This window comes from Phallusia mammillata, chromosome 2, assembly GCF_965637545.1.
Source record: "Phallusia mammillata chromosome 2, kaPhaMamm4.hap1.1, whole genome shotgun sequence".
Lineage (NCBI taxonomy): Eukaryota > Metazoa > Chordata > Ascidiacea > Phlebobranchia > Ascidiidae > Phallusia > Phallusia mammillata.
In genome coordinates this window covers 19,436,027-19,447,161 of record NC_137253.1, presented here as the reverse complement: position 1 = coordinate 19,447,161, position 11,135 = coordinate 19,436,027, and the positions used below count along the sequence as shown (strand labels likewise).

General features: G+C 35.2%; 1 protein-coding gene across 2 annotated transcripts; it reads right to left on the bottom strand.

Annotated features, from left to right (window-relative positions):
• Positions 1–2,170: 2,170 nt before the first annotated feature.
• Positions 2,171–10,250, bottom strand: LOC145212105 (uncharacterized). 2 transcript variants are annotated; one of them, XM_080080130.1, is made up of 9 exons: positions 10,069–10,250; positions 8,759–8,933; positions 8,596–8,696; positions 7,494–8,480; positions 7,091–7,178; positions 6,481–6,591; positions 5,800–5,973; positions 3,211–5,687; positions 2,171–2,877 (listed from the first exon to the last, which is right to left on the bottom strand). In XM_080080130.1, the coding sequence occupies exons 1-9, from the start codon at positions 10,147–10,149 to the stop codon at positions 2,785–2,787; spliced, it is 4,287 nt and encodes a 1,428-aa protein (XP_079936256.1). In that variant the 5' UTR covers positions 10,150–10,250; the 3' UTR covers positions 2,171–2,784. The 2 variants fall into 2 exon arrangements, with proteins under 2 accessions (XP_079936256.1, XP_079936257.1); XM_080080131.1 differs by having other exon boundaries at positions 7,091–7,175.
• Positions 10,251–11,135: the final 885 nt, after the last annotated feature.

The window sequence follows — 11,135 nt, the reverse complement described above, 5'->3', positions numbered from 1 at the left end:
GACCCCTAGGCTACTGGAAAAATTTCTGCCGGCACCCATGAGCATATGACCAGGCTGTTCTTATAGGCTACTACAGGGGAACGAGTAGCCTACAGGAACTACAGCGTGGGAATAGTGACACTGGACATGGACCTCCAACAGTTAGTAAAATAACACCGCTCAATGTCAATATGTCGCCAACAAATAGCCTATATAAATTTCACGGGATCAGTGAGTTATAAATGCAAAGTGAAAAATGTCTATTTGATTTCATTGCAGACTAACACATGACAATGGTAAGAAGAAACCGAACACATTTGTTTTTTCAGCGTTTCCAAAGATATTTTGTTTTTACTTGGTGCTTGGTTAAACAGCCTAGGCTATGCCAAATAATTCCATGGTAAAAAAGAAGTGATCGACCGCGCTCTAAATGTCTTTGGAAGGCAAATCTCGTTTTCTAACAATAATTTTCTTTTGGTTGGTGCAAACTAGTGGTGCACCGAAGTTTCGGTTGGCCGATACATTTCGGCCGAATAGCCTACGCTGTTTATCGATGTTTCGGTTTCGGCCCGAACTTTTTTGAAAACCGAATATTTTGATAAATTGGAATTAATGCCTAAACCTGTAAAGTTTACTGGTGTAAACTATCATTTTTAACAATACGAAACATAAATTAACTAATTGATATATCAATAACATACGAGTCACGTTGTCTGCAAAATATTACAAGTTTATCAAAGCTTCCGCATTGTGGAAGTGATTTTGGTTTATCATAATTCACTTCACTCGCATCAACGACACAAGGTTCAGGTGAAAACATTCATAGAAACGGGGATTTTTAGGTTCGGCCTGATTCGGCCGAAATTATTCAGCTTCGGCCCAAACCTTTTAGGCGGGTTCGGTGCATCACTAGTGCAAACACCGTGATTTTTTACCAATTGTATTGTTGATTTATCATGTATTTTTGCCTCTTATTCCACTTGGCTTTTGTTAATAGCGCCAATGATTACGGGAAGCATTTGCTGGCCATGGATGTCGGTTGCATCCGCTTTTAAATGTGACTAAGTTCTCTTGAATGAGTTTCACAAACCATTGTGCTCGACTTTGTCTGTCGGTAATGCATCAATGCCCATTCATAGTCAATTCCACACAATGGCAGTGATATATATACCACGTCGTTTACGAAAGATACTACGTCATGTTTGACAAATTATGTGGAGCTTCGAGTCTCCATTGTATTGTTCGCTAATCTAAAAATATTGTTTATTTTGTAACGTTTTGTTTCAGAACAGAGCAGGGCTTGATGGGCGGTACCACTCCTATGTAGGCGTTTACAGAAATATGTAGGCCGCGCGGATAAGAAAACTTTGGTCAAACAGAACATCAGATCTTCAGATGATGCACCTTTAGCTCATTTACTAACCCAAGCATGTGAATTTCTTTAAACCTGTCGTTTAGTAACTTCAAATGCTTTTTTCATAACGTTTCTTTCGCAAATCAAACAAATTACTTTTAGGACTACGTATACAACGAATTATTTCAAGTAGTTTCGCAGGATTACACTAAGCAATATGCGAATTAGGGTATCTTGTACCTACCATATAACCTACACCAGAATTATGTGCGAACGATATCATTTTTGGCTAGTTTATTTGCCCGGTAAGGCACTATATCTGATGTTAAGGTCGAAAATTCTGGCAAGTTCAGCGTTATTGGCACACAATAAAAAAACATCTAGGCTACGTTTTATCGGAATGTTGGCAAAAATTACTAGGTGACCTAGCTTTTACTTATCTAATGTAAAGAAAGTTTTTCCATTTCCAGATTGCATGTTATTTGTTTAGTGCAATTGCGTCGCTATGTTTTCTTTTATTATACAAAATAAACTCAAAGTAATTTTACGACTTATATCAGTAAGAATGTGTTTTTTTTACCGCAATCCGTTACTCCTTTCAACCGTCTGTTTACTTTATTTTTCTTACTTGAAAAAACGATTACGCTAACTCTTGCAACGTCTTCAATGTCCCACTAAACCTTAACACACAAACGTAACCACTATTGCGTCCAATTTGTTTTGTCTTTTCGACCTAATTTTGTGGGTGGAGCTAAAAGGTTTTTGGCAAACCCCGACTAGAAAATTAAGCGAGTCTATTGTAACGATTCCTTAATTTCGTATTTATGGAGACATGTGTCATAAGAATACAAACTTTTCTTTTATCTTACTTGTGTACATCAAATACTATTTTCAGTAGTTTTCAGTAACGGTACACACTGTTTTTACCAATTAAGGTCTCCCCAGTGCAGTTGGTGACAAGGCGTAGGTCGTATTGGCCAGTGCATCCATCTAATGGCACTCCAGTTTGTCGGGAGTAAAAGGCTGAAAGCCACGCGTCACCGATTCTGTGCGATGCCACAATCAAGCATAAACCACAGAGGAAACTGGTTTACAATGTCCAAGCAACTGCTTGGGAACCAAACTGATGTTGGCTCAATGTCACTACATCAATATATAAGATTCAAGCCAGTAAATAATGAGTTAGCTGCAGACAATGCTCACGACCTATGTCTTGTCACCAGCTGTACAAAAAGGACCTAGATTGAAACAAGATAAAACCAAACAAGATGAAAGGAAAAAGTCAGTAAATAAGTTCGAAACAAAAATACCAAAACAAGTAACTTGAGCTTATACAGCAGCACCATGAATAAATTAGAGGCAAAAATACTGATGTGTAAATACACAGTACAATCGTATTGTACCAACATTGCACAAATACACACTTAAGCATCAAGTAACAAATTACATTCCTAATCCACAAGTTTGACATTTTCAATGGAAACCCAGGGAGTTGAACAACAATAACTTGTACAGCACAAGCAGCATTGATGATGTGCCATGTCCTACAAAGTAACAAGATTAAATCAGTGTTAATTTAACCCACAGAGACTACAGCATGGTAAATGCAGAGAAATTATGACCAAATTAATTTAAGAATACATGTGATTGTTTTACAAACTTTTAAACTCAATCCATAGTTTTGTTAGAATTGGATGAGTTTCTCATGCTAACACCAAAATTATGGTCAACATTCCATTTTAATCACGTAAAAATGGTTTAGGGTGACAGAAAAATTGTTCTTTTGAAAATGATTTGCTGTAGCATTTAAAAAGAATGCTAATGTTTAAGCTATAAAAAATATGTACATCTTTTAGGTTAGACTAAAATAAACTTACCTTAACAAAACATTCAGGTACATAACCATCTTCTTCCAGTCTCTTTAAAAAAATATATGGTTTGTAGAAGTGAGCACTTGTGTATTTTTCACTGTCATCAGAATCAGATAAAGCGTCTATTTGTGATAGAGTTGGATATGTGTACGGCCAAGCATACGGTTTTCCCTTGACATAAAAGTGCTTGCATTCAGCTATACATGGTTGCGCAAGGGTAAATGTTTCATTTTGCTCAGTTTCAGTGGAAACTGTCTTAGTCGAAGAACTATCAGTACATTCATCATCCATGGTTTCTTGTGCAAATGCCTCTGATTCTGCAGTAATTTCAGGTTCAGAAGTACAAACAGAAATTTGATCATCAACACCTTTGGTAGTTGTCTGGTCAGATGTTTTGTTGGATTTACCACCACGATCATTATCATCATTTTGAACATTTTGCTTGGCCTGGTTTAAATCTAATCCTGTTTTTGTTGCAGGACTTTGCCACTGATCTGCATCAGTTATCCATTCCTGTAATGGCTTTTCAACAGACAAATCAGAAAACCTTCGTTTTTTAAATGGAACTTTTCTGTCTGTCAAGTTTGTTTTGGTTGATTCTGATGTACTTTGGCTTCTGGCTACACAAGTTTTTGCTTTCAGTTGTTTTGTATCTGTTTCTCTTGATTTGTTTTTAAATGTGGTTCTTCTTCTCTTAGGCCGACTTAATTGTGGTATTTCAACATCTAACCATTCAGGATTGCTCCAATCATGGGATGACTCAGTATGTACTGGTTGATAATCTGTTTCTTCATTTGCAGTGCTGTCAAAAATGTCTGAGGTTTCACTGAAGATACTTTTAGCAGTGTTTGGTTTAAGTTTTTCAGAAGTTGCATCATGCGCTGCAAAAGATGATAATTGTGGTGGATTTGTAGCAGAATTGTTTTTTTCCACAAGTACTAGTTTTTCAGTAGAGTTAGATTTTGAGGGAGTGAAATTGGGTTTCAATCCTGTTTTGGTAGATGCCATTTCCACAGTCCTGGTAGTTTTTGTGATTTCAAATTTCCTTTTATTAGCTCTTTCTCCATCAGAATCAGAACTCAGATCAGAATACACCAATTTTGCTAGGTTTCTTTTTCTTGACCACGGTTTAAGAGATGGTCCATCAGAACTAGATGATTCATTATTTTGAGTGTTACTGGATGATGATTCAGGCAAGTTGTTCAACAAAGAAGATGCATAACCTTGAAAATGTCCAAAAAGGCATGATACAGGGTCATCTGAAGATTCAGCAGCAGTTTCTGAACTAGTATGAACCGGATAATGTTTATAAGAACCTGATGCTCCACTTGATAAGGACTTACACAAGTTACTTGAGCTCTTGCTGGTAATAGCTTGGTGTATTGCAGAAACAAGCAAATTGTTTCCAGTAGGTTTATTTGAGTTGAGCAGCTTTGAATTTTGATCCAACATACTCTTGGTGACTGGTGGCGAAATTGATCCAGATTCTATTTCTTGCAATTGAGTCACTTTGGTAACTTCATCAACAGCAGCTGGAATTATTTCCTGAGGATCTTGTGATTCTTTTTTTGGCAAATCTTCATCTGACCCAGTGGGGGTACTTGGCTCAGGTGGTATAAATGTTTCTTCTTCTGTTGGTGATTCATATTCACAAATAGATGTCTTCTTTTCATTGAAGTAGTTTATGTTGTAATAATATGGAGTGTCCTGCTCATAGGATGTAGTTGGAATCTCAGAATGTTGTATGTTATCAGAGGTGAAGGGTATGGAAGTAAAAGTTCTCTCAGACCCTGAAAAGTTTTGATTCCCAGACTCAGAAGTACCAGCTGCACTTGTGCTGGCAGTCTTAGACCGGGAAAGAGTAATACTAGCATTTTTTTTCTCATCAACTTTTTGATTGTTATTTGTTTGTTCTTCTGTCATTTCCTTTATTCTGAGACATTCTGTCTGTAACAAGGATTGGTGTGTGTTTATTGATTGTAACTTTGGTATTTGTTCATGCACAACAGTATCTTTTGGGGGTAAAGCTTCCTCATTGATCAGTTTTGAAATATTGGATGTGGGACCTGATATTGAATCAGGTAAGGTGCACATGCGAAACTTCTCCGTGGCTCCCTTGCTTTCCAAGCAAAGACAACACATGTGCCACAATGTAAAGTATCTGATGTACTTCTGGTTTTGTGATCGAGGATCCTTAGTTCCATTTAAGTGAGCATTGTCACAAATGCACTTTTGACAAACAGGCGCTTTTAAAATTGCTTCCACTGTGTCGTTTTCAATGAATTCAATTCTGATGGGTGAGGAAGGCCAAAACGACATTTCTATGTTAGAAGGCAAGTTTGTTGTAATATGTTGCTCTTTAGTTTGTTCAGAGCATGAAGCTTCACTAAACCCTGAACTTTTCTGGTCTGAATTTAACATGTTTGTATCTTTAGGCCAGTTTGGGATGTTTTCTTTTGTTCGTTCAGAGTCTGCTAAAGGTACTAAAAACACAAAAATATTTTGTCTCAACTTTAGGCCATTTAAATAAAAAAATGCAATTGTACACACAAATGTGTTGCAAAAGAACATGCCACTATTATCTGATTTTCCAACCTTTTTCAGTATCACTGCAAGGAGAATATGATGAAGTTGGAGAGTAACATTCATCTACGTCTGGAAGCAACAAACTACTAAATGTGGGCTGGAAGTTGCCTGGAAGTTTTAATGCATTTGAAGGTTCCACTTTGGGGGATGAAACATCAAAGTTTACATGAAATGTTGTGCTGCCTGTAAATAGTGTCTAGTTGTAATGACTATCTTTTTTACCATTTTTTTACAATATTACCTTCACTTTTTATAAAAGATTGTGACCAATTTGTGTTGTACATAAATTTTTTTATCTTATTTTTTTAATTTATTTTTAACACACTTTTTATTGTGATTTTACACCAGTTCAAACGAACTGCCTTATCATTGTATTATGTTTTTTTTTAACTGTGGTAATTTCCATTTGCAAATTTATAAAGAAATTAAAATGTGGCTTAAACAAGCAATTATGAATACTTTCATGCATATATGGCTATAGTTTGACAAATATGGGAATAAAATGAAAACATGCAACACTCTGTAAACTTGTTAGTTGAGAAGCATCTCCCATATTCAAAGGTACAACACTATTTTCAGTTCAACAATTAGGAATTTGTTAATTTAATGATTTATAGCAGTATTTTCCAACCTCATATAATGTCATGTACATAAGAAGCATATTATGTTTAAAAACAAATTTTGACCTACGATTTGTTTCTAGTGTTGGTGACATTACTTTTTTGTTGTCCTTTTCAGTACCATTGCTTGAACCTTGATTCAGTAAAGCTTGTATAACATTTACAAGCTTATCCAACGTGTCTACATAAAAAAATGTTAATTAGCTTCAGGGAACCCATCAATCCCGAAAGACTGAAATGATTTATTGCTACCAGTTGCAACATGCAAGAGTTTCCTGTGATAATTTTTTATCATATCGGTTGGCCAAAACTATGCAAGACTAATATAGTGTGAAAGACAAAAAACTTAGGCAGTTGTCCATGCATTGTTAACTTGATGGTTGTATTTAGTGCATAGGAAGAAAAAAATATGTATGTTTGTATGATTTATAAACAATAAATATGGACACAATGATGGTGTTAGGCGAATGAAGGTCATCTGTAGCCAAAAGGTTTTGATATATTATAAACTAAAGTATTTATTTCAGTTCAGTTGAATCAATAATATATAATTCACAACAAGGTTTGCTTTCCAACTTTTAACTAAAACTGATTTTTTTATAACACTGCTCAGTATTTGACCAGTCAATTAAACAGATTTCTTTGTACCAGTCAATCACCTCACTCAAGTTAAAACAAACCTTTCATTGGTGAAGCTTGTCTAGGAGCATTATTGTCTGCTGGAGAAGTTGTGGAATCAGGCAATATTTCAGTTTCAACTTTCTCCTGCTAATACCATAAATCTTTTTCGACAACTTGTAAACACTATAATATGCAACTATATAAACAGCACATTCATTGGGTGTGAACTACAGATGTACCGAAATCGATATTCGTCAGTTTTGCCAAATAAATTTGACAAAATTAAACAAATCATTTATGACATCATGTGTAGTTGAACACTACAAGTTGACTTGTAAACATAAGTTCATTTATCATATGGCCGAAACCGAATCGTTGTAGAAATTGCTGATTCGACCCAATCATTTTTGCATCTCTAGTACAAACCAAGTACATTTTTTAAATGATACCTAACTGGAATACCTTGAGAGAAGTTTTATCCTGTTCAACTCTTTCCCTGGCAAATGTATTTTCTGTTGTATCCTTCTTTCTACTTTTTGGTGATGTTTTGGTATCGTTTCTTGCACTTTTATAGGAAGAAGCAGGAACATTGACTGAGGTTGAAGATTTTGAATTCTTGTGACGAGATTCTGATCTTGGTTTTACGCCTGTAGAGTTTTCTGACATTTTATGCCTGTTATGGTTTCTATTAGTTTTAGTATCAAGTTTATGTTTTCTGTTGTATCTCTCCCCTCTTTGGGGAGATTTTGGTTTCGGCCTTTCTTTTTGCGCAGATGATTTTCTTTGATCTTCTTCTTTGCCGTTTTTTGTAGAAGATTTTCTTTCATCTTCTTCAATGTGTTTTTTTGTTGCGGAAGATTTTCTTTTATCTTCTTCTTTACTGTTTTTTGTTGTAGAAGATTTTCTTTTATCTCCTTCTTTACTGTTCTTTGTTGTAGAAGATTTTGTTTCATCTTCTTTTTTACTGTTTTTCATTGTAGAAGATTTTCTTTTATCTTCTTCTTTACTGTTTTTTGTTGTAGAAGATTTTGTTTCATCTTCTTCTTTATTGTTTTTTGTTGTAGAAGATTTTTTTTGATCTTCTTTTTTACTGTTTTTCGTTGTAGAAGATTTTCTTTTATCTTCTTCTTTACTGTTTTTTGTTATAGATGATTTTCTTTCATCTTCTTCTTTACTGTGTTTTGTTGTAGAAGATTTTCTTTTATCTTCTTCTTTACTGTTTTTTGTTGTAGTAGATTTTCTTTCATCTTCTGCTCTGCTGTTTTTTGTTGCAGAAGATCTTCCTTCACAATTTGAATCTCTATAACTCCTTAGAAGTTTTGTTGGAGAAGGTGATTTTCTTTTGCCATGACTTTTTGAATGTCTTCTTGGTGGGCTGTTTGATTTTGTTATGGTGGGAGTTTGCTTCTTGTGTTTAGTAGGTTCTGAAGCTTTTTGTTGAACATGTGCCTAAAAACAAGCATATAAATCCATAAACACCATGTTTGTGAAAACAAGGATTGTGACATGAAAGTGACGCTTAATGAAATTATCCATAATCGAAGTATTATTTCAAAGAAAATACCTTATCATTGACCTTTCCAACATTACACACTCTCTGAAACTCTGGTTGCTTAACAATTTCCAAAATTCGTTTCATCTGCACATCTGTTACACTGGAAACAACTAAAAACAAACGGCTATTAACTAAGTACATTTTTTGTACACACACTGTAAATTGCTTGTACCCTTTTCAATCTGTTCAGATTTTATAACTTTATCTGTCCTTATAGGGACCTGAAGAAGGTTGTTTTTACAAATTGCATTGCTTCTTTTTTCAGATGTGAGACTGGTTAAAGATGTTGAACTGCTTGGATTGATGCAGTTTGCATCAAAACTTGTCATAACTGCTTCTTCATTGAACTAAAAAGTGAACAATACATGGTAATAAAAATGCTTGAAAATTTTGGAAAAAGTTGAAAAATAGTTCTATCTTTAGAACATGACATTATACTAAAGCAAAAAGGTTAAGTGATTTATAATGCAATATACATGATGTTCAGGATGGGATCCAAACTTGGCACTGAGTGAAAAGCATAATGCAATGTGGTCACTTTTATTGCTGATATTTATGTTTTGCTCCCAGCTAATGCTTAATTTGATGTCACACTCATAGGCGCCGAGTAGGCGGTGGTGGGGTGGCGCCGCCACCTTGGGTTTCTAAAGCACGGTGCCGGCCACTGTGGATATTTTGGTTTGTTTGTAACAGTATCGTACGAAATATCGTCAAGTTTGAAAGAAATTAGGAAAAATTTTCCTTTCAAACTAGCGTACTGGCGACAAAAACACAAACGAAGCTTAAAACTGCAACATGCTTAGGTTAGTGCCTTGTTTATGACGTCAAAAACACAATTGTCTGTCAGTGACTGTTTGGTCATTATCGTGTTCTTGTGCAATGCGAATGTGTTGTAATAAATGGTTATCTCGGGATATAAAGCAGCAACAACTTGAAATATTTTTTAAACGTTGCTAAACCAAGGACAAACGTTACAGCAACGTGTTGAATTTGCCAACTAAATATTACTTCAAACATAACGTTTTTTTTAATTATGAAAAACTTTGCATTCTGTGGGAAGTTTGTTGGGACTTGAGTTTTTGTGATTGCACTCATTAGTGACTTCAAATAAAGTGACGTCATATTTTAGGTTCGCCACCTTGCATATTTGTAAAACTCGGCGCCTATGGTCACACTCCTTTGTATTTCCACCCAGTTTAAATTAGTGTTTCAAGTACACCGCTTTTATATGGGAAAAATGTTCTGCATGCCAACCGTATGTCCTTATTTGTAACACAAGTAAATTGTTTTTAAAAAGCAGAAAGTTGTTGTATTTTAGACATTAATATAATGCAAAGGCACGAACTTAAATGGGTACCAAAACAAAACGGCCATTAAACTAGGATACATATTTCTTCTATAGTAACAAATGTTTAACATTAACAACAAGCTGTGTCCGCTATATCTTAATCCGACACTTGATTAAAGTGAAACAATGTTAACCTTGTTGTTGGGTAAAACATCGGAAAACGAGTCCGGTTTTTCTTCGCGGCATCCGCCCACAATTACCGAAATACTTTCCATTTTAAATTGCAAACAAGATTTTATAACTTCAGTCAACGGGATACTGCAAATAGTACATCCTATATAGTGCCACTACCAAGTTAAACAAATCAAGTCAGTTTTTAGGGGATTTTTCTCGATCAACAAAAGACTCATCCGATCATTAGACTTTGATCCGATACGAAGTAGGAACACAAATGTACTACAAATAAAACCAGCGATAGGAAGTAGATACACAAATGTACTACAAATACAACCAGCGACGATTGGTTTGTCGGGGACAAGGGGCACCAAAGTCCAACCAACTTTTTGGCCCGAAACCCGATAATTTTTAAGGCCAAGATTACCCAATATGGTAAATCAATTTGGCAGACAGACAAAACTTATACGGAATGTACGACCGTACCCAAAACCAGTTTATACACATACTACTATAAATTTTACATGGCAACGACACGCACTAGAAATAATGCAGACTTTTTTTGAAAATCAGATCTACGTAGGCCTTTTGTCAAGGTTGCCGTACCGTCCTTATTTCTAAAATTTGTCCTTATTTTGAAGGGGAATGTCTTAGAAAAAATGATAGACCATATTTCGAAGAAATGTCCTTGTTTTTTACTTGAGTCCTTGTTTTGTATCATTTTCAACAACTACTAAACTTCTATCTTTCTCTTTGGAGTCCGGCATATTGGCGATTGACCACTAAATATATGACAGTTTGTCTTCATTTTGAAATTTTGTAGTAGGCCTACGCTATATCTTAAAAATAAGAAGGACAAATGAATTAACGACAAAACATTGATTGTAGGCCTATACGCTGAAAAATCATCAACTATTGATGTACCCAAAAGTTTGCAAAAAGCACCAGAAACAAAATTAGAACGGTAATCGATGGCCCAATTATTGTAATAATAATTTGTTCTCCAGTTCAAACTTACGGAAACGAGTAGGTTACTTATAAGATCATCCGGAAAACAGCACCATATTTGCAACACAACAAGACTTTT